Source organism: Epinephelus moara, chromosome 5, assembly GCF_006386435.1.
Source record: "Epinephelus moara isolate mb chromosome 5, YSFRI_EMoa_1.0, whole genome shotgun sequence".
Taxonomy (NCBI): Eukaryota; Metazoa; Chordata; class Actinopteri; order Perciformes; family Serranidae; genus Epinephelus; species Epinephelus moara.
Window position 1 is genome coordinate 16,265,048 of NC_065510.1, and position 21,289 is coordinate 16,286,336.

Consider the following 21,289-nt stretch of genomic DNA (forward strand, 5'->3'; position numbering starts at 1 on the left):
CAAGTTACTTTTCCTAATCTGAAATAATTTTTTAACTCGCAACTAACAAACAACAGATCCAGTCTCATCTGATAAGAGGTGTTTGTTAAAATAAAATAATGTGAACATTATGTCAACATGTCATTTGAGATAAATCCTGCAGCCAGGCTGAGGAGAAAAGTACAGAAGCCCTTTTAGCCTGGTAGCAGTAACCTTGAGCCATCTGTATGTTCATGATTTGCCATTCCAGGGCCAACACGGTCAGCAGTTTTACACCCAACAGCTTCAATAACTGGCCACGTGAAAGTCATCACCAACGATTCCAGCTGACATATGGCTGACATTTGCCCTCTTTTCTGTTCCGCTGTGGACTTTCATTGACTCCTGTGTGAATATGCACACACAGGCATGTGTTCGCGTCAGCATGCGTGCCAGCGCTGGTGTTAGTGTCAACATGTGTAGTGAGTGCACAGAACGCCTCTGTTCTCCAGGGAAATAAGACGCTTTCTCAGCTGACTACACCCCAGCTTATGAATACTGTCGATATGTATGATCCGTCTACAGGCTCCCTCGAGACCCGGCGTATCAGTGGCTGTTCTAGCAAGCAAGCCTCTCAAAGACCTTAAGACACAGTCGCACATCATGAGCATGTGAGTGAGAAACAGGGACAGAGGCAAAGAGAGAGCTGGTAACAAGGTAAATAGCTGAGCACTGAAGGTATTTAAATACCTCTGGGGAATGGGGGGTTGGAATGCAAGGGTCACAGGAGAAAAGTACAAAGACTGTGGCAAGAGCGCATGCATGTGTATGTCTCAAGTGTTGTGAATTTCCCACTCTCCCATCAAACTTCCATCACTCACTTACCACATGTCAGACCTCTGCAGGCAGTTTCACATTGTGAGTTTATATGGCACATGGTGAGTGTACTTGCACCTGTGTCCGAATACGTATGTAAGAAGGACAGAGCAGTAAAAAGTGCATGTCTGAGCGCATGTGTGTGCATGTGTGCTCTCTCACCCCTTGCCCAGCTGTCTGCAGACCACTGCAGCGTCTTCATCGCCCCAGTCGTCGCTACAGACAGACCCCCACACCCCTCCAAGATAGACTTCCACCCTGCCGTCTAGCTTGGAGCGACCTCCTTGCAGACGTACAGAGCCTGGGATGGAAAGAGAGGTGGAGAACAGTAGATATTCAATACTAAAACACATATAAAATGGGGGATAAAAGATGATACAAAAGAGATCTGTCACACCATATCAAAATCTAAAAGTAGGGCATCGAGAAAAATAGATAGCAGCATGAGAGACAAGAAAAAGAGGGGTCAGAGGTGGGTGCAAAACTGGGAGGCAAAAAAGACAACAAGGCGAAAAAGAAGAGAAAAAAGAAGGCAAGCTGTATTTGATTTTGTAAAGACGACAGGGGAGCACATATACATTTCACAACTGTCTTATAAGTGATCCAAGTAATCTCTCAGCATCAAAGCGGCTGTGTGTAGAAATGCACTTCAGTTCATTAACGTTTCATGTGTGTCACATCACAACTAGTCTATAAAAAGAAAAGAAACAACAATAAAGAGCTAGAGCTTTTAAGAATAGTACATACAGTATAAGACAGTAAAGTGGCTGTTTGACTGTTTGACTTTGTCCTTCTGGTTGTCCTTTTTATTGTCGCAGCAAGTGACAGATTGAGTGATCCAGGAAGCAGAGAGTAAAACATCTTTCTCTTTGTGTGGTCCACTGCCATACAACTGATGCTACCACTGATTAAAATCTAGCCACAACCTAATAAGAATTGATTGTTTTACAGATGTGTGTTTTCAAGTTTCCCCATGGTTACAGTGTGTGTGGGTGCATGTTTTAAGTCTTGGAGTAACCTAATTGTTTTATGTGTATCTATATGATATATTTGGGTTATTATAACAACAGAGAATGACTCTAACTAAATATAACATAATAGGTATGTTTTCTTCAGTGTAAAATCACCTGAAAATAAGAACCGTTGTGTGTTTGTTACCATAGAATGAGCCTGTTCATATCTATGGAGCTGCACCTCATCCACTGAGTTGGTTATGTTGCACTACCATGTTTCTACAGTAGCCCAGAGTGGACAAACCAAACACTGGCTCCAGCTAGGATCATTAGTGTTTCCACATTGGCCACCAAAGTTCGCAGCCCCAAAAAACATTGATTTTTTTGTAACTTTATTCAGTGATTTTTCTGGTTTAAATCACTGGGTCTCTTTGTTTTGGAGAGGAAGAGACCTCCAGGGATAATTCGGCTCATGGTAAATACCTCCTGAATGTCTGGATCAGAAATAAGGTGAGCAAACATCAGCAGGTGCTGGGACACGCATAGGAGAAACACTAATATTTAACGTGAAACTGCTTTATTCAGTGTTTTTAATTGTTTTAATCACCTGGTTGGTTTGTTTTGGAGAAGAAGAGACTTCTGCAGATGATTCGGTTCCTGGTAAAAATCTCCTGAACAATCACAAGTTTCAGTTGGTTGCAATCTGCAATCCTCACCACTAGATGGCACTAAAGTCCTCTAAGTCTTACACACTTTACCTTTAAAATTAGACATTCACCTGTGTAGCTGTCTGTTTCCTCACCAAAGGTCATAAACACAGAAAGAACTGAACTTGGACTCCAAATTTGGCCACCTTTCCTAAACGTGTACAAACACCTTTAATAATTGGACCAATGTTTGGCAATTCCATGTATCAATTACTGGAAGATAATTTATCCACACTGGGCCGGCACACTACAAGACTAAAAATACCACAGGCTGCTTGTCTTGTGCCAGATGGAAATCACACACTCTTATTTCTTTCACCACTCCCTTACTCTACCTTCTCTACCTTTCATCAATCCAGAGATGTAGGGCCCTCTTCTCCCTCACTTTTCACTTTAGCAACACTTAGTATCTCAAGTCTGAGTACTTGATGGGCATTGATGATGTGGTGCTCCCCATGTCAAACTATTTTAATGGGAGAAGAGAGGTTTCACGTCACCTACTCACTTTAACACTGGTGATCCCTGTGACTGTGTAATTCCCAAACACACCATATAAGCAAATACCTGTGCACTCATTACAGCACAAATGTGCTTAGACTTGCCAACTGCGTGCACTGCACTCACACCTGGGACAATGAAGGTGTGTCCTGTGCTGTCTAATTACTTCAGCATGAGCTGCCTGAGTTGAACACAACTGGAGCAGGACAGTTTTTAACACAGCTGCACACCAAAGCCAAAATTGCTGCAGAGTTTTCTCTTCATCAGATGAAATAAAAAATTGAAATAGTAGCTATGTAATAAGTTACTTGGAATTAGTCTATCTGTGGCAGCCTGCACTGCCTTTTAAATTATCATTCAGTGTATTTGGAGATCTCATTTCCTCTGTGTCCAGCTCATTTTTTCGACATGTTTCTACAGTATGAATCCCTATAGAATACAGTAGCCCATTACAGTGTGTCTATAGGCCTGCGTGTTTACCTTGTTTACAGTCGCAGTACCCCCAGTCCACTCTGCCTTTGTGGTTCCTAAAAAAGCACCAGGGTCGGATCCTGCCATCCGGGTTGCGACAGTGATTGTGCTCTCCTATTCCTTTGCCCGGGTAGCGCTCCTTGAAGCCGGACACCTCGGTCCAGTTCATGCACTGGGTGCCGGACTCGGTGACGTCTATCGCTCCCTGGTAGAAGCCGTCTTTACCGCGGCTCTGGACGCAGTCAGTGAACGGCAGGATGAATGAAGGGACGCTGCTGGAATAACTGGAGCCGCTATTCGAAGCCAAAAGCGCGGCTGTTAGAGCGAGAAATGCCAAATTCATGTTAGGTCTCTGGTGGTAGGCAGCTGAAACCAGGAGCTTCTATCATCAGTGGCTTTTATCATCAGCTGAGGAGACGGGTTTCAGTCAGCCTCATCGTCCTGCCGTGGGACCAGACTGTGAACCGGGAGAGGAGAAACGACGCGGATCAATGAAACTCCTATTTGCGTGGGCTAATGGGCAGGCAGCCCCCTAACGCAAATTCTATCACATAGAGGCTATGCTGGAAGTCTTTTTCAGCTACTGAAGTATTAGTGGCGATTTTATATGATTTAATAAACAGAATCAAATAATTATAAACTGTGGTAGCCTACCTAGAAAATGTACAGGGAACAGAGGGGGACCCATTCTGTAGCTATAATGTGATTATTAGGTATAGGCAAGTTATTCCCTGAGAATAATTGAGAAATTGCCCATTAGCCTTATTATATATAGCCTAATCAGCCAGTGAGGTTTCCTATTATGACTCCTGGCAATTTCTTTCAATACTAACCTATTCATTCCTATATATATATATATATATATATATATATATATATATAGGCCTACCTTTAAACTTAATAGCCCGGGCTACTATTTGCCTTAATCACCGAAATCAACAGGCCTATAATTGGGACAGGCCTTCCTTTCACAAAACTGTTGCTCAGCAAAGATCGAGAATAAAATTGTTCATTCAAACCAAAATGTATATTAATTGTGTCCATATTAAATCTGTCCAATGGACAGACAGAGAAAGTTATGGCACTTAAGGAGTATGGCATCAGGCATACTGACACAACACCACTTAATCCTGTTTAAACAATATTTATAACTTGGATCCATTTTTATGAAAATCCCTTTTATATCTTTTGATTTGAGGACCCTTACAGACTAAAGGAATATGAATAACTTGCAGGGTGATTAGGGGATGGACTTTGAGGCAGCCTGCTTTTATAGAAAAAAAAGAAAGAAAGAAATTAACATCAACCAGACCAGGCATCTAATTGAGACAGGCCTTTATTTGTAAAATTTGTAGCCACACCAGGCTAGTAAACGGGACTGGGCTTTTAATTGAAGTTCTGCAGTATATATTCCCATATTCAACCTCTCTTATCATAGCCACTATGATCCACGCACACAGATCTATAATTAAGTTTGTAATAAAAAAAAAAAGGCCTTAGTTCTAGGCTGATTAAGAGGGATCATATACAGCACAGACGCTGCAGTTTGATGATGCAGAACGGTGGTGGACGTTTAATGATTTAACATGAGTTAAATCACTTTCTGTCCCTCTATCTGATGACAGGCAGTGTGCTGTTTTTTTAAAGGTCTTCATGAAACAATCACAAACTAAACATGTATAGGCCAAGTGCTAATAATTAATGACAATAAAACAAGCAAAGAGAAACAGAAATGCCAAATGATTCAAATTTCAAATAAATAAGGGTTTAAAGTTATTAAACTTGGATTTGCTGATATGAGATCTTGCCAAAAATAATGATTAGATTAATAATATAATGTTCTTTGTTTTATTGACATTACATTTACTGAAACCAAAGAAAACATTCTCTAAGCATGAAGTGAAATCAGTCAGTATTATCAATAACAAATCTAGGCTACTCAGATCCTTCCATAGCCTTTTAGTGCGGGCACAGTGCAAAGATAGGTGTTTCTGGGAGTACTACACAGAATGAACTATTACATCCATGTCCTTATTCAGCTTGCTAAGATAATAATTAGCTGGGTATTATCTTTAAACGACAGTTCCCTTATTGTATCAGTCAACAAATACTGGCAGACTAAAATGTGCTACATAGCGCCTCTAGTGTCGACAATACGGTATTCTGTGATTGGAGGAGATTGGACGTATGTTAACGTCAAACACAAGCGTCCTGTCTGGTGACATCATCACACTGCGTCCATTCAATCTCAAACGTGTGCGCTCTATATAATCGGGCGTACGCCGATATCACTCAGGTGTGGCGGAGTTGACTGGATGAACTGCCGGTTGACCGCCTCAAAACCTGTTACCGAGAGTAGTGCAGATTCAGAAAGCACCACAGTGTGTATAGACGGAACAACAGCTATTTATCAGTCGCAGCCAGATGTCTTTTACACCTTAGTTTAGCGGCGAACTCCACCGGCTAACTCAAACCGGAGCGCCCCGGTAAACGTACCGAGCATACCCATTGTGATTTTTAGCGGCTGTTCTCATTAGCCGTGTGTTGGTTACTATTTTAGGTAGCTAATCACATTTTTGTATGAAACGGTTCGATGCAACAACGACCAAGGGTGTTATATTGTTAATTGGAAAACATTAAAGCTGAAGAAATGAACAGTCGACTGCAAGAGATTCGCGAGCGACAAAAACTTAGGCGGCAGCTTTTAGCGCAACAGGCAAGTGCACAGTTAGCTTCCTGTTGTTGTTGTTAGCACGTAGCTAATCTTGCAAGTTTACCAATTAGCTAACTCAAGTTATAAGGTTGTGTATCGACCGTCTGTGGCGCTGCTACCTAACGAAATGTTGTATGGAACACACAATGTGGACTGTGTTGTTAACAAGGACAGTGTTCTGTCCACGGGTGATTATAAGTTAGCTGACTTTTGTCCGCCAAACATTTATATTGGTCGCCCTCGAGTGGACTGCAGGGGCAAATAACTTTATGTTGACATGTTGAAGCCTTTTGAGCCAATATAGTTAACATGGACACAGATGACATAATTGCACGACATGTCAGTGAGAATACACACAGGGAAAATCTGCCAGGGTTAATTTACACTACATATACAAACGATATAACGGTTTTTATGGCGAGGGAAAGTGTTGAAGCTATAGCCACATTACAGCAGGTCAAAACAAAGAGATAGAAAACGTTAAGTACAGCAATGCATTATATAATAAATGAGACAATAACACAGTTTGAAAATATGTGACTTAACACTGATTTTCTCATTGTTTTCTAACTGCAGTTGGGAGCTGAAAGTGCAGACAGTATCGGAGCTGTCCTTAACAGCAAAGATGAGCTAAAGGAGATTGAGGAGACAAGAGAAACATGCAGGTAAGAGATGATTGAACTGTGCAAGAAAGACTGCCCCAGCAGGTCAGCAATAACAGTGAAAAAGAAAATGAGGGGTGCAGTTGAAAGCAAAGAGGTGCCAAGCATGTAATACATAGTTGCGCTACCAGTCTATGCCCCATTTGGGTTCTCTGTGCCACAAGGCTGGTTTCGAGATTATCTATGCCTTGCCTGGAAAGTGGACAAAATCAGGCGGCTGCAGCAGGTGGAGGTGACAAAAGGCTGCTGTGAAGTCGGACACTTTCCCGACAGTTTCCAGCAGCCTTCAGTCTGTACAGGAAGTCACAGAAACACTCACATCCTGTCAGATCTGATGCTGATTTATGAAACTATTATAAGACTCAAATATCAGTTTCTTCAGTTTTAATTATGACGGAGTAGCCTATTAAAATGCTTTCCAGGAGATCTGTAATATATGTTCACAGTTCAACCTCCATTTTACATGAACTGTCATGTAAATCAGCGTCACATCAGTTTACTGCTACAGAGCAGACCTGCCTCCCTCAACTACATAGGCTAAATTATTTGTAAGTAAGCAGAACTCCCTCTGCACAGCCAGTCTCAGGTATCAGGTGCTGGTCGGCCGCAGGAACATCTCAAATCTTAACAAAAATCAACGCACACTGAACTGATTTACTATGATTTTATTAAGAGCGAACAACACGCTTCGCCCGTGGCTTCTTCAGGTCTGCTCAACAGAAACACAGGAGCACTCACAGGTGTGCTAAATACACATGGGTCACATGACCAATTATCAATCACAGTTATTTCATTTTTGTTTTTCAGTATTTTTTCTTTAACAACATTCAAAAGCATTTTTCAAAAGAATTTTCAATTTATCCAAAAAAGCATAATAAATCCACACAAAATTAGATAGATCAGAAAACTAAACAAGAGTCAAGGAGTTACAAGTGTTACAAGAATAATATGCAACTTGACCTCATACCATTATGTAGATAACTCTTGTTAAGGCTAAATTAATTGTGTTTGGCTATTAGATTAGTGTTTTCAAGGGAAAAAATACAAGACACAACTTTCATTAAAGATCAGTCGGATATAATCAGGGTTTCACATCTGTGCAGATGTGATTTTAAGAATCCTTACGTCCCACTGACCACAAGTCTTTGTGTTGCTAAATACCTCAATAATTAAAACAGTCCAATGTTAATATATGCATAGTTTATGATGAATGTATTTAGTCTGATTATGAGACGTCACCATCAGTCACACAACATGTTTTCTGTTAACAGAATAAACCTTCAGATCAGACAAATAAAATCAAACTCTCTCACATTCAACATAGATTAAGAATTTATATTAAATGTCATCTTGTTGAGTCAACATTGAAACCAATCAGCTCTTCTATCAGGTGAGAGCCAGGTGTTTCCCATCATGCTCTGGGTCTTGCAGTCTGTGGAGACCAATTGCAGCGCCTGGATCTAAAAACTGCGCTGTCTATGTTTGTATTATGTCACAACAAGTCAGGATAAAGTTGAACACCAATCTAACTGGCATGCATTGTGCGCCAATCGCTGGTGATCGAATCTGCGCAGGCCTGGTACATCTTGAGATAATTTATTCCTTGTAATTGCACGTGTTGAGCACATTAAATTCACTTACTTTTCTTCATTTAACAGCTCCTGTCCTTTCTTCTCTAACATATTTTTGTAAACATTTGTCCATCTTGCTTGATGTTTTTGTCTTGTCATTGTCAGTGCTTAAATATCAATTGTGTGCTTAAGTGATGCACAGAATCTTGAAATGTGTTGTTTGTGTTTTGCAGGTCTTCATTTGACAGTTTAGCCGTACCTTCCAAAAGGAAGGCACAGACAGAGGGAGAGGATACAGAGGAAGTTGTGGAAGAACAAAAGGTGAGCATTATGCATCTACATGAGTTAAATAAGCCTCCACCCTATTGTACATTGATAATAAACATGATTAAGATTCAAGAAGTTTATTGTCATGTGCACAGTAATAAACTCTGCGGTTTGCACTGTACGATGAAATATAACACTGTCAAAACAAATGTTACACTGACTACTGAAATCAGGACACGCCTGTGATTGAATAAGTATGGGTGGGTATTTTTAAAACTTACACAAACTGAACAAACTGCATCTTCTCAGGCAGGTTTTTCCCCAGGTCACCAGAAACAAAGATGTGCTCCCTCCTTGTCTTTTGTTTGGAAAGTGGGAATGTTTAGAGAGCACCTGCCTGAGGATTTCAGGTTGTGATTCTGCTCCTGTAAAACTAGTCCCAAAATTAGTGCTGAGATTTGTTTTTAATTATTTACTCCAAATATTGGCCAAACGACAGATTTATCTAATAAATATTTGTTTTGTAACGTCCTGTGTGCAGGTCACTGTGCGCGACTTTGCTCCATGTGGCATTGTGAGGTGGTAGCTGCAGGCAATGAATGTAAATTCAGCCACCACCCAAAACTTGTCCTTCTTGTCCTGTTTCTTACCCAACAGAAGCTTTTATGACATTTTGATTGATTCTTTATAATTTTAGGGTGTGGGGTTGAGTAATTTAAATATTTCTGGACAGTGTGAAATATGAGGTTTACCGGTGAATATTATATGTAGGCAGAACAAGGGGGTTTTAAAGGCCTTGCTTTTTGTTTTTCCATTGACTGATTTGAAAATGAGAATCTTGACTATTTTACTCTTAGCCCGTTAACACAGGTTATGTATTTCCCTCTCATTGTTATCCTAACATCTCTTCTTTTTTATTTCCACAATGGGTAGTAACGTTATCATAATTATGATTTCATTCATTGCTTTTATGGCCAGTTTCTTCTCAGTTGTGTTCATCTCCTAACCACAGTTACATCATGTGCAGATAAAGGTTCTGTTCATTGACAAAAATATGAACCTCATTGTATTTTCCTGTTTTAGGATGAGGTGGAGGTGCAGCAGCCAGATGACAGCAACCCATATGAGGAGGTGTACAAGGACTCAAGTACTTTCCTTAAGGTTGGAAAACTTACTGTCTCTTTCTTTCACACACACAGTGTCTCTTTTAATATTTATTTTATATCTTGTTTCACTAATAGCTACATAACAGGGTCTCTACAGGTCCTTAAATAGTCTTGAAATGTCTTAAATTCAATGTCACATCAATAAGGCCTTGAAAGTCATTAAATAGTCTTAAGTTTGAATTTGTGATTGCATTTCATCCAATTTCGTTTATCCATTTTTTAAGGTTCTATTTATGAAACTACTGTACTGTCATTACTGTCATTTTACTTAATACTTGCACTGACCTGCTGGCAAAATGTAGACTGACTTAACCTTCAATAACCATATTCCTACATCACACTTACCTCTGCACAAGACCACAGATATATTACTTGCCTGCAATGCTTACCTGTGATGCTTAAATAAATAAAATATGATTTGTCCAAAAATCTGTCCTAAATTTGGTTAAAATGTGTCCTGAACTGGTCTTAAAAAGAAATAAATTTAACTGCCTGATACCTGTAGACACCCTGTATAAAATATCAACCAAAACTGATGGTAAAAATCCTTAAAGTGGTTAGTAATGGCCATTGCGGTGTTTCTGAGTTAGCAGTTGTTAGCCATGACTGGTAACATTTCTAGAAGAGTAGCAGGAAGAAGAGCCTCATAAATAGATAAATCTCACAAATGATCAGACTGGGTTACTCCCTGACACCTCAGTACATTCAAAGCATTTTTGGAACAGGAACAGTGTGCTGCTGTCATATGTCCACCCACTGCTTTCACCTTGTAAATAATGATAGTAAACCAGAAAGTGAAATGTGGTTACGCCAAGGGAAATTAGGTCATAAACACACACTGCACATGTCAGCAATTCCTGATGTCCTTATTATTTTCACCAGCACCAACAGTATCAACTGCAGTGACTACTTAGAGTGGAACAATACATCCAGACTTTCCCACATTCACAAAATGCTCTGAATGGACCTGGTGGTGTGATACTATGGTGCAATATGAAGCCTGCTGGGATATTTGGCTGACTTAAAAGACTAAAAAAAAGCACTAGCATAAAGATAAAGTTTTTACCATGTTATCATCAAGTGTATGTATGAAGTAGCAGTCCGCTGTTCACACCACAAACCATTGAACAGTGATATAAATAAGACTTTGAAATTTGGGTTCCAAAACTGGAAGGACAGGTTTTACATGGCAGACTTCTATCTAAGCTCGAGCATGTTAATGGAATGTTAGTCACATGGGTCACCTGGCATCAACCTGTACTTTCAGACTGTACTGAGTGTCACAGCCTGTATGCACTGGTTAGAAGCAGTTTGAGCCAGAGTGTGTGATTTCACTGTATGGAAACTATTCATGCCTAACCAGTGGTAATGGGTGACTAAAAGCCTCTGTCACAACGCACATACAAAGACAGCATGTCATTACAGTACACATGATCTGCTTTTGTTGAAGTGAAGAGCGTATGTACAATGTATTATTTTAAGTAGGGATCAAATTCGTCAGTCACACTGAGAAATAAAAGTAAGGTCTTCATTTAGAAAATCATTTTTTTCTCCTATGAAAAAAAAGTTAGAAATTTATTTAGATTTTGCAAAAAATATGTATGTATATCAGAAATGCAGTCATTCATTCATTTTCTGTAAATGCTTATCCTGTTGGGGGTCGTGGGGAGGCTGGAGCCTATCTCAGCTGACACTGAAGCCCTTTTTAAACAGGAAGTGTGCAAATTTGCAGGAAAGCCCAATCAGTCTTCTTTCAGCATTGGCAGAATAAAAACAAAATCGGGGAGTGCAGCAAAATGCCGCCTACCTACTTTTGTTTATACAGAATACGCCTTTTTCGGGGCAATGGGGGGCGTGAGCAAGTAACAAAACGCGTAGCTCAGCGTGTGATGTAAACAGTGACATGGGAGGGAAGCCGCGGCTGGTCAGTCCTTCTGCGATTCTCTCGTAAGTCAGCCCGTTCTCACCGTTCCTGTCATTTGATGGTTAATGGCCTCTTCGTTTGCGAGGACAAGGAGGGCGCGCAACTCCTTGTCTCCCCAGTTGCTCATCTTTACAGTGTCTATCAGGTTTGCGTTTCCCTCTTGCTACTAGCTGCTCACTGATTCCTGCTATCAGCTGTTTGCTGTTAGTCCACCGCCAGTGGCTCACACGTGCGGCGTCATCAACAGCTCCTCCCACAAGTCATCAACAGCCCCTGCCGTGGCGGAAGGCCGCCTCGGTCTTTTAAACTAAAACGGTTCCGCCAATATGACTACCCTACGAGGCGGAAAATTGGGCACCTCGGGTCAACTCGCCAATCCGGCTCTGTGTGTCTAAACGCTCGCAGCTTGCCGGCAAAACAGCCCAACATTCCATACACAGAAGGGCTGCCCCACCCTGTGTTCGAACCAAGAACTGTGAGGCAACAATGCTAACCACTGCGTCACCATGCCGCCTATATTAGAAATTGCAGTTTCTATTAAGATTTTTACAATCTCATGTATCAAATTTGTATTAAAATGCTATAATAAACGTCCACGTATGTTGTCTCTGTTTATGCAGATATATTTTTTTATTACTCTTTCTCCTGCTCATCCTATTTATCTTATTTCAGTCATTAATTCATTCGTTTATTTTCAGGGCACCCAGAGTTTGAACCCTCACAATGACTACTGTCAGCACTTTGTTGACACAGGCCACAGGCCGCAAAACTTCATCAGAGATGTTGGTGAGTGTGTGCTCATGTGCGATTGTTTTATGTACATGTGCGTGCTCGTGTGTGGTCTTGACCTGGCTGTTTTCTGTGATTCAGGGTTGGCTGACCGATTTGAAGAATACCCCAAGCTTCGAGAGCTGATCAGACTAAAGGACGAGCTCATCTCCACCACCAACACCCCTCCCATGTATGTTAAATGATGACATGAATATTAGAGTGGATAGTTACACGAATGTCAACGTGATTACAGCCAGAGAAATATCTTGAATTCAAAAGACTATTTAAGGCGCGTGTGTCTGTGTGTTTAGGTACCTCCAGGCCGATCCAGAGCACTTTGACCTGCAGGATTTGAAGTGCAAGTTCGATGTAATTCTCCTCGAGCCACCTTTAGAAGAATACTACAGAGAATCAGGCATCAGCCACACTGAACGTTTCTGGACCTGGGATGATGTATGTTGACATGTCAGACTGGTTTTCATTGAGCAGTACCGAATAGCTTTGTTGGAGAGTATCTCACGTTGCTCAGCTAAATGTCATTCTTGACCAGCTCTAATTCGGATTGTTGATATTTTTTCAAGCAGTGGTCACACTGAGAGACTCGCAACAAAAATATTAATAACTTAGGGAGAGCAAATAAATAGTAGTGTGCTGACACTTTTTCAGTAGCGGGCGACAGAACTCAATTCACCAGACGTTGCGCTAGACTTTTTCGTCGCCGGTCATTTTGACCGACAGGGTCATAAAAATCCGGTCATAATCTATTTTTACCGGTCATTTTAATTTTTCGTTTTTAAATGATAATAAAGATATTCAAAGACATTTAGTTTTCATTCGTCCGTTTTTAATAAATCCAACAAGTAAGTTATAAAGTGTGCATTATTAAGGACATGAATGAAAAGATGAACAGACATCCACACACCCGTGCCATTAGGCTTCGCCCTGGACACACCAGACGGCACTAACGCGTCCGGTGTGTCTAGGGCGTTATGTAGTTATGCCTGTAGGCTCGGTGACACAAAATTAAAATTGTAATTAAGTGATTATGGTATTGAAAAATGTGTTCGGTTATGCACTGTTGTGTTATTTTAAATTATAAACACGGTATTTTCTCCTCACGTTCCTCAGTGCATGCTGTTGTTATTTTATTTTGAAAATTGGCCGGATTCTCTCGTCTTTTCTGTGTCCGACTTCCTGTTTGGTACGATCCGCTCGATCCAGCTTGACAGAAGCGTTCGCGGCTCCCGTGAAAAATAGACCAGACGCCGAACTGAAGCACTGCCTCTACTCTGCGGGCGCTCTGCTCTGCTCAGCGGCCTGTGTGGACAGGGCGTTATGTCAACAACGCTACATGAAGCAGATGAATGACTTTTTCTCTGCAGTGTGAAAACAGCAGCCACTTAAACCACTGACTGTGCGCTCCGCCGCCAAGTGGGCAGAGGTGGTAATTGCAACCGGTCAAATGACCGGCGGCCTTCAGATTTTCCGGTCATTGTTGTAAAAAAAACGGTCAATGACCGAGAATATCCGGTTAATGCGACCCCTGCAATTGACCCTGTCAATGTAAAGACATGACTGGAATCACCTGTCCTGTAGTCTCCTGTAGTCTCATGACAGGTGTGCCTAAGGGATAGAAAGTGACTCAGGAGAGATGTATTCACTGTTATGGAATCGTGTCTCCCCCCCCACCCCTCTTTTGCTTCTGCTCTTTGCCATTGTAGATCATGAAGCTGGAAATTGAGGAGATATCGGCTCTGCGTTCCTTTGTCTTTCTCTGGTGTGGCTCTGGTGAAGGCCTGGACTTGGGCAGAATGGTAACATGACTCCTCATTTAGTCCAAATCACACATGAAATTACAAACTAACTCTGTTCTTTACTGGCTTCTGAATTTTTTGGAACTTAAGGCATGCGAGTTATTTTCAACAAAGCATTCTTTGAGTCATTCAGCAACTCACTGGTTCAGTGTCCAGCTGACATGTGAGTTAGGCATTGTGCGTGTGTTATGACTTATGGCTTTGAAAGTCTGTTCATACCGGACTATTTGAGGCTAAAGCCCCTGCGCAGAGACATTCTAGTTCATGTTCACAAACCTGTTTGACAAAGAGTGTTATTTACTTTATTAGAAGGTTGTTGTTGGTGTGACACATGTCCACTTTTAGCGTGTCAGAAACACTTAGTCACAGTCTGACTCACTGATAGAAAATGGATTTTGTTGTAGCATTTACCAGAGCAGGTTGTAGGCCCCATTCTTCAGGGTTCACAGGGGAAAAGGTCATTAAACCAAATATTGAAATTTCTATTGATGCAAAATAATGTCAAGTTTTAAACTGAGCTTTTATATATTGTTAACAGAGAAAGGTAGAGAAGATGTGTGACTGCACCTAAAGACATTTTGATCTATGATAAAAAGTTGTTTTCTCTTGACATTATTAAAAGCACTAAAAAGCTAAGCATAGACAATTTTAAGAATGGATAGACTGATCTTGGTTTTTGTAAGATAACAATGTGTTGAAAGTTGTTTTTCTAGAATGGCTTCACAACAATTCTGTTATATCGAATACCACTCCACTACTACAAAGAGAAAGCAACCAGCCAAACCAGCATGAAGGCGAAACATGATATCCTGTGCAGATAACCCAAAAATGTGGTGTCAGTAAAATTGAAAGAACCACAGGGTAGGTGATGCACTTTCCAGGAGTTTAAAAAACATATCCTTGGAAACACCGGATTTTCAAATTGAATTTATATTATTTGTGATTTCCTTCGTGATGTGCCACACAGTAGATGGGTCGGGGAAGCCCTACTGTGCCTGCGCTGTGTCTTACTAATGCATGACTCCTCTTAAATTAATCAAAAATATTAACATGCTAAATTCATTATAATACATACCCTTATCACACACATTTCAGTGTTTGCGGAAGTGGGGCTTTAGGAGATGTGAGGATATCTGTTGGATCAAGACCAACAAGAATAACCCAGGCAAGACCAAAGCGCTGGACCCAAAAGCAGTATTCCAAAGGACCAAGGTACAGCAGAAATGTGAAATAAATGTCAATGTTTACGTGAATATTATAGAATCTAAGTGCTTTGGGAATTTGTTTTCCTTTCATATCTGAAAATGTAATGTTAGGTACACAATTTTAAGTCTACAAAACTCCTCTACACGTGATGTTAAACTAGCTTAAACTGTGTATTAAGATGTATACAATATATTCCTTCCAGGAACACTGCCTAATGGGAATCAAAGGAACAGTGCGAAGGAGCACTGACGGTGACTTCATCCACGCTAACGTGGACATTGACTTGATCATTACTGAGGAGCCTGAGATGGGAAATGTAGAGAAGCCTGTGGAGATCTTCCACATAATCGAGCATTTCTGTTTGGGCCGCAGGAGGCTGCACCTGTTTGGACGAGACTCGACCATCAGACCAGGTGAGATGGACACTCCTGCTTGTTGTATGTTTGCTTTTAGTTTCTTAAGGTCTTTGCACACTGTCTGTTTTTTTTTTTTTTTTTTATTCGTCCAAAATTTTTGCACGTCTAAATATAAATAAGACTTAAATATGTATCAATCATGTTTGCACACTGAGTCTGAAACCTTCGTCTGTCATTAACATTTTCAGGACAGGTTTGATTTTCTGTTTTTCACATCCGTCAGAAGCCTTTAGAGACGTTTGACCAAGAATCAGTGAAGAAAATGTGGCGGCGGGACACATCCGCGACAAGACAGAGGAACAGGGCACACAGAATCATTTCATAACTCAGATAGCTCACGTTCAAAAGGTCAGATTATAACCCTCAGGTGAATGGTGATGAAGAGCAGGAGAATATAGACCGCACACAGAATGTGGAGACAGAGAGGGAGGACAGCTCGGCCCTTTCATGCAGCTGCAGGGCCAAATGCAAGACAGGGAGGGAGTGGTGACAGCTAGATAGGTAACTCCTGTGGAGAAGGAAAGGAGAAAATGTGTCTTTCCATTTTGTCACGTATTGCGAATTTTCACAATGAATAGAACAATAAAATTGATCAGAATCAGTGTGCAAGGTTCCTGTGCGTAATGTTTTCTTTCCAGATGACTGATTTAAAAAAATGCATCTGAAAGAAAACAGACTCAGTGTGCAAAGGCCTTTAGTATCAAGTCTTCCTCTGTGCTTCTGCTCGATTCTCAGTACCCACGTTGTTGCGTCTTTGTCTTCTCTCTCTAGGCTGGCTGACCGTGGGTCCTACTTTAACAAACAGTAACTTTAACCCAGAGACCTACGCCTCATATTTTGTTAACTCCCACCTATCTGGCTGCACCGAGGACATAGAGAGGCTGCGGCCCAAATCTCCCCCGACTAAGCTGAAGTCGGACCGTGGTGGCGGAGCACCCAGAGGGGGACGTGGTGGGCCAAACGCAGGAAGAGGCGGAGACAGAGGCCGTGAAAGAAACCGGCCAAATTTCCGTGGGGACAGGGGAGGGTTCAGGGGCAGGGGAGGGCCACACAGGGGCTTCCCACCTCGCTAGGGCAAAAAGTTCATCCCAACCAGACTGATGCTAGGAGTCCCCATCTGCAACTGGTATGGTATGGTTAGTATGTGACAACTGAGAAGTTAGCGGATGTCAAGTCTTGAATCTTTTTGTTTTGTTTATACTTTTTCATGATTATACGAGTGTCGTCTGAATAAACATTCTTTTCACTATTTGTGTTTATATGTTGATTTTTGTATTATGTCTTGTTATGGAAGTAATGTCAATATTACAGGTAGCTAATATGTAGAGAGAGGGACTGAAAGTCATTAAGAGCAAATGGAAGCTAACACAAACACGATACTGTACCGATACAAGAACAGTTTCTCAAGTTTCTTCCTCAATATTGCTGTCATTTCCGAACAAACAAAATATGTAACTCAGCGTGCTGTTACGCTGTCGCTTTAACAAATACATGTTGTGCTGCCATGTTAAATAACGGTTGATTTTGATTGCTTGTCATATTCTCTAGATAAACAGCAAACTACTGAACCTCAGGGTCCTCTTATAAATCTGATTTATGGCCAAAATATTTGACATTTGCATAAGCATGAGCATCAGCCCTATGAGAGCTGATTGGCTGATCTTTGTCCATGCTCTCCCTGCATGCTGTTGAGCATGTATGAAGAATGTGAATCAGGCAGAGCTAAGGATGGGTACCATCTGAGCAATGTGTCTTCTTCCTTAAATGCTACTTCAGTGTACGCACTCCTTTGAAGTGATCCTTGGGTGTGGGTCTGGTTTTGTTGCTTAACATTTACCTCTTCAAAATGTAAAATGGCCTGAAGCAACGTGACGTCACGTAGAAGTGACCTGTGATTACCTGTGACATATACATGTTGAGTGACGATGGTGTCCGCTGACTTTTTATCTTGAATCGCACAGAGGCTGACAGTAAAAAGTCTCAACAACTGTTTGACTGATTGTGTTGTAATGTGGTACAGACACGCAACATGTTAAAATTGCCATTGTGAGCATGTTGGCTTACTGTTGTTAATATTTAGGACCACTGTGCCAAGGTACAGCCTCGCAGAGCTCCCAGCATGGTTTCAGAATCTGTCTTATTCACTTTTTGTGTGAAACATTTAGTTTTTTTAATAAATGTGATCTACAAATTTGAGGTCTTGTTTTGCGTCATTATCAATACTGTATAGGAGTTTGCCAGATTAATCTCTCTCAGACTCTTTCAATAGTATGTGGGCTTTGGTGCTTTGCTTCCTCCAAACTGAACACAGGACAGAATAATTCAAAATACGTTTTCATTTTCTCATTTGTCTGGGTCTCCTCTTGTGCGGCCTGTGCATATTCACTGTTTCTGAATGTTGTATATTAAATATGCACCAGTTTGCCTGAATTCACACAATCGAAATCTGAACTTTTGATAAAGCCTGGTTCAAATTCTTGTTTCATTTTGATGACATAATAAGAGCCAAAGGTTTTTATACAGGGAATTTGTTGTATATTTTTTATCTCCATAAATCAGAAAAAAAACTGTCAACAGCCATTAAAAAAACTATTTCTGTCATGGTTTTAGGAATAAAATAAAATGTTTGAGAAATCAAGCTATGAATGGTATATGAACAAACTCCTTGGTAAAAAAACTTCAGAGTATAAAAAGGAATAAAACGGGTAAGTTTGGTGTATGTAAAACCTAAAGTGGAGATTTCTGGCTCAAAGTATGAGGAAGAAAAAAAAACGTGTTTTGAGAAAATGGCCTCAAAAATATGTATCGCAAAGATCTTAACATTTTTGGAGAAAGAATAAGACAGTACAGATGAATCAGGTGAAAATTTGTATTGATAGATGTAACCATGAAACTTCCCCAATTGATACCTTACATTAAGACAATTATTTTTTTATATAACAAGTTTTCTGATATTTTAGGTTTTAAATGTGTAAATAACATTATCTTATTAAATATGTGCTTTTTTCCAGGACAGAAATCTGGACGACAATAAACACAATTAAAATGTGTATTTTGGTTGTTTTCGTAAGCAAAATTGCCCAAATACTCAAATCTGACCAGTGCATGAAAAATCTGTTTCTTCTGTTCTGACAATATTTCTCTCTGTTTTGGAGTTATTTAATCAGCTAAGTGCTTTTATAATAGGTCACACCTCATACTGCATGGACCAAACCTAAGGTTAAGATAGGTTTAGTTCTGCAGTTTGTATTGGAGCATGTTTTAGTCTCTTTATTCTGGTCAAACACAGCTGGTTCCAGTGTCTTTGACAATTTGACAGCATACAGTAACATTAGATTGTGATCTCTGACATGGATTTTATTTCTAATCATTCATATATAAATAAGGCATCTTCAATTCTTATATATTATTTCTATAAGTATTTCACTATAACAGTCTCATACAAATGGATAGTGTGGGGTTATGTCAGCACAATACAATTCAGTGCAAATAAACTTTGCAAGGGTGTGTACAGAGACAAGGATGCAATCACAATTTCAGGGGCGGCTGTGGCTCAGAGGGAGAGCAGGTTATCCACCAATCAAAAGATCAGCGGTTCGATCCCGGGCTCCTCCAGTCCATGTGAAGCATGTCGAAGTATCCTTGAGCAAGATACTGAACTCCAAATTGCTCCCGATGGCTGTTACATCGGTGTGTGAGTGTGTTAAAACTTAGTAGCAGGTGGCACCTTGTACGGTAGCCTCGGCCACCAGTGTATGAATGTGTGTGTGAATGGGTGAACGTGATTCGTAGTGTAAAAAGCACTTTGAGTGGTCACTAGATGACTAGAAAGGCGCTATACAAATGCAGATCCATTTACCATTCACCATTTACAATAAGCATGTCATCATTATGCTCATTATGTCATCAGACATAATGAGCCTCGTACTGTAAGGTGTGTGGCCCAGAGGCCTGTCAGTGTCAGTGGCTCCAGCTGGCCTTCACCTGCAAAATGTCACTCAAAGAGAGATGAACTGACCAGGAAGAGACTGAAAATGACCACAGAGAGACACAAAAAGGCACAAAACAGCTACAGAGAGATGCACAACAACCACAGACAGACACGATACAACTATGAAGAGATCCTGAACAGCTGCAAAAAGAGACAAAGAGACTCACGACGACTAAGAAAAGGGGATTAACAACCACCAAGACATTAAAGAGCTAAAGAGACTACCAAGAGACGCAAAGCAACAACAAAGGGATGCATAAAGAGACTACCAAGAGACGCAAAGCAACAACAAAGGGATGCAAAACGACCACAAGAAGACACAGTTTGACGACAAAGAGACACAGTACGACTACATGATGGGGCTAAACAACTAAAGACATAATAGAGACTCAGAATGGCCTAAAAGACAAGAGCACAGTGAAATGCGTGAGGACTACAAAGAGACACAGAACAAGAAAAAGAGACCAAGCAACAGTACAGTCTGTGTGTCTTGCTCCAAGGTAGGAGAGGTGATGGGGCCTTCTTTCATGTCTGTACCCCGGGGCCCATTGTCTTATGATCCATCCATAGTTGTGACAGCAAAGTAACAACTTTGTATTTTCACCATCGTTGTTGTGTGGCGGTCACTTAGGTTATCTGTGTTTTTCTCACATTTCACAAGATGAGTTGAGGGAACTTTGTCCATCTAGTTGTTCATATCAGACTGTAGAATACACACTGTCCACATTTCACTGTGCTCTGCTGATAAGCAACCACAAACTGTCTTTCATACACCTGACTCATATACATGCCACCTGTAATTGGACATCGTGTGCAGAAAACCTTCAATTACTGAGATTTAACTTTAACAGATATTATCCACCTTCATTATCTATCTATAAAAGGTTAGAACAACAAATGCATATTAGAAGCTAAACACAGTGACGCATTTAGATAACTGGGGACAAAAAAATCTAAAAACAGTAATTCAACAAATAGCAACTGCATTTAAAACCTAACCCCAAGGAGCCAGGGATCAAACCGCTGATCTTCCAAATGGTGGACATCCCACTCTACCTCTGTGCCACAGCTGCCTCAGTTATATTGAATAGATGTGAGAACACAATCATACTTCAATAAAATAAATAATAAAATAATTGGATTCCCGTTGGATGCACTGTAAAAAATCCTGTTCTTTCTCTACCATTTTCTCAACCTATGAGCTTATATTAATAATAACTATATATTTAGTCCTCACAGTGTATGCGAATGAGATAGCTGGAAGGTGGCTATCACTGTTTTAACCCCAATCCAATCACAATTTGATATCTATACCGAGTCCTATC

The 21,289-nt window shown here is 40.6% G+C and overlaps 2 protein-coding genes across 2 annotated transcripts in view; one reads left to right on the forward strand and one right to left on the reverse strand.

Moving 5' to 3' along the window:
- Window positions 1-4,017, reverse strand: part of prss12 (serine protease 12) — a 29,311-nt gene extending 25,294 nt beyond the window's left edge. Inside the window, exons 1-2 of the mRNA XM_050045380.1 lie at window positions 3,473-4,017; window positions 997-1,135 (exon numbers count right to left, since the gene is read on the reverse strand). Of these exons, the coding sequence (XP_049901337.1) occupies window positions 997-1,135; window positions 3,473-3,806 (473 nt within the window). The 5' untranslated portion in view covers window positions 3,807-4,017. The remainder of the gene's footprint in view (window positions 1-996; window positions 1,136-3,472) is intronic.
- Window positions 4,018-5,759: 1,742 nt separating this feature from the next.
- Window positions 5,760-17,222, forward strand: mettl14 (methyltransferase 14, N6-adenosine-methyltransferase subun). The gene is made up of 11 exons (XM_050045132.1): window positions 5,760-6,179; window positions 6,753-6,841; window positions 8,643-8,730; window positions 9,760-9,837; window positions 12,465-12,552; window positions 12,637-12,727; window positions 12,849-12,990; window positions 14,259-14,351; window positions 15,447-15,563; window positions 15,760-15,970; window positions 16,745-17,222. The coding sequence occupies exons 1-11, from the start codon at window positions 6,114-6,116 to the stop codon at window positions 17,044-17,046; spliced, it is 1,365 nt and encodes a 454-aa protein (XP_049901089.1). The 5' UTR covers window positions 5,760-6,113; the 3' UTR covers window positions 17,047-17,222.
- The last annotated feature ends 4,067 nt before the right edge of the window (window positions 17,223-21,289 follow it).

What these genes read in the sequence shown, in the direction of transcription:
- mettl14 (XM_050045132.1), top strand. Translation starts at nt 6,114, where the DNA reads ATGAACAGTCGACTGCAAGAGATTCGCGAGCGACAAAAACTTAGGCGG. An exon ending in AAGTTGTGGAAGAACAAAAG is followed by an intron (nt 8,731 to 9,759) that starts GTGAGCATTATG and finishes TTCCTGTTTTAG; the next exon opens with GATGAGGTGGAGGTGCAGCA. An exon ending in ACTCAAGTACTTTCCTTAAG is followed by an intron (nt 9,838 to 12,464) that starts GTTGGAAAACTT and finishes GTTTATTTTCAG; the next exon opens with GGCACCCAGAGTTTGAACCC.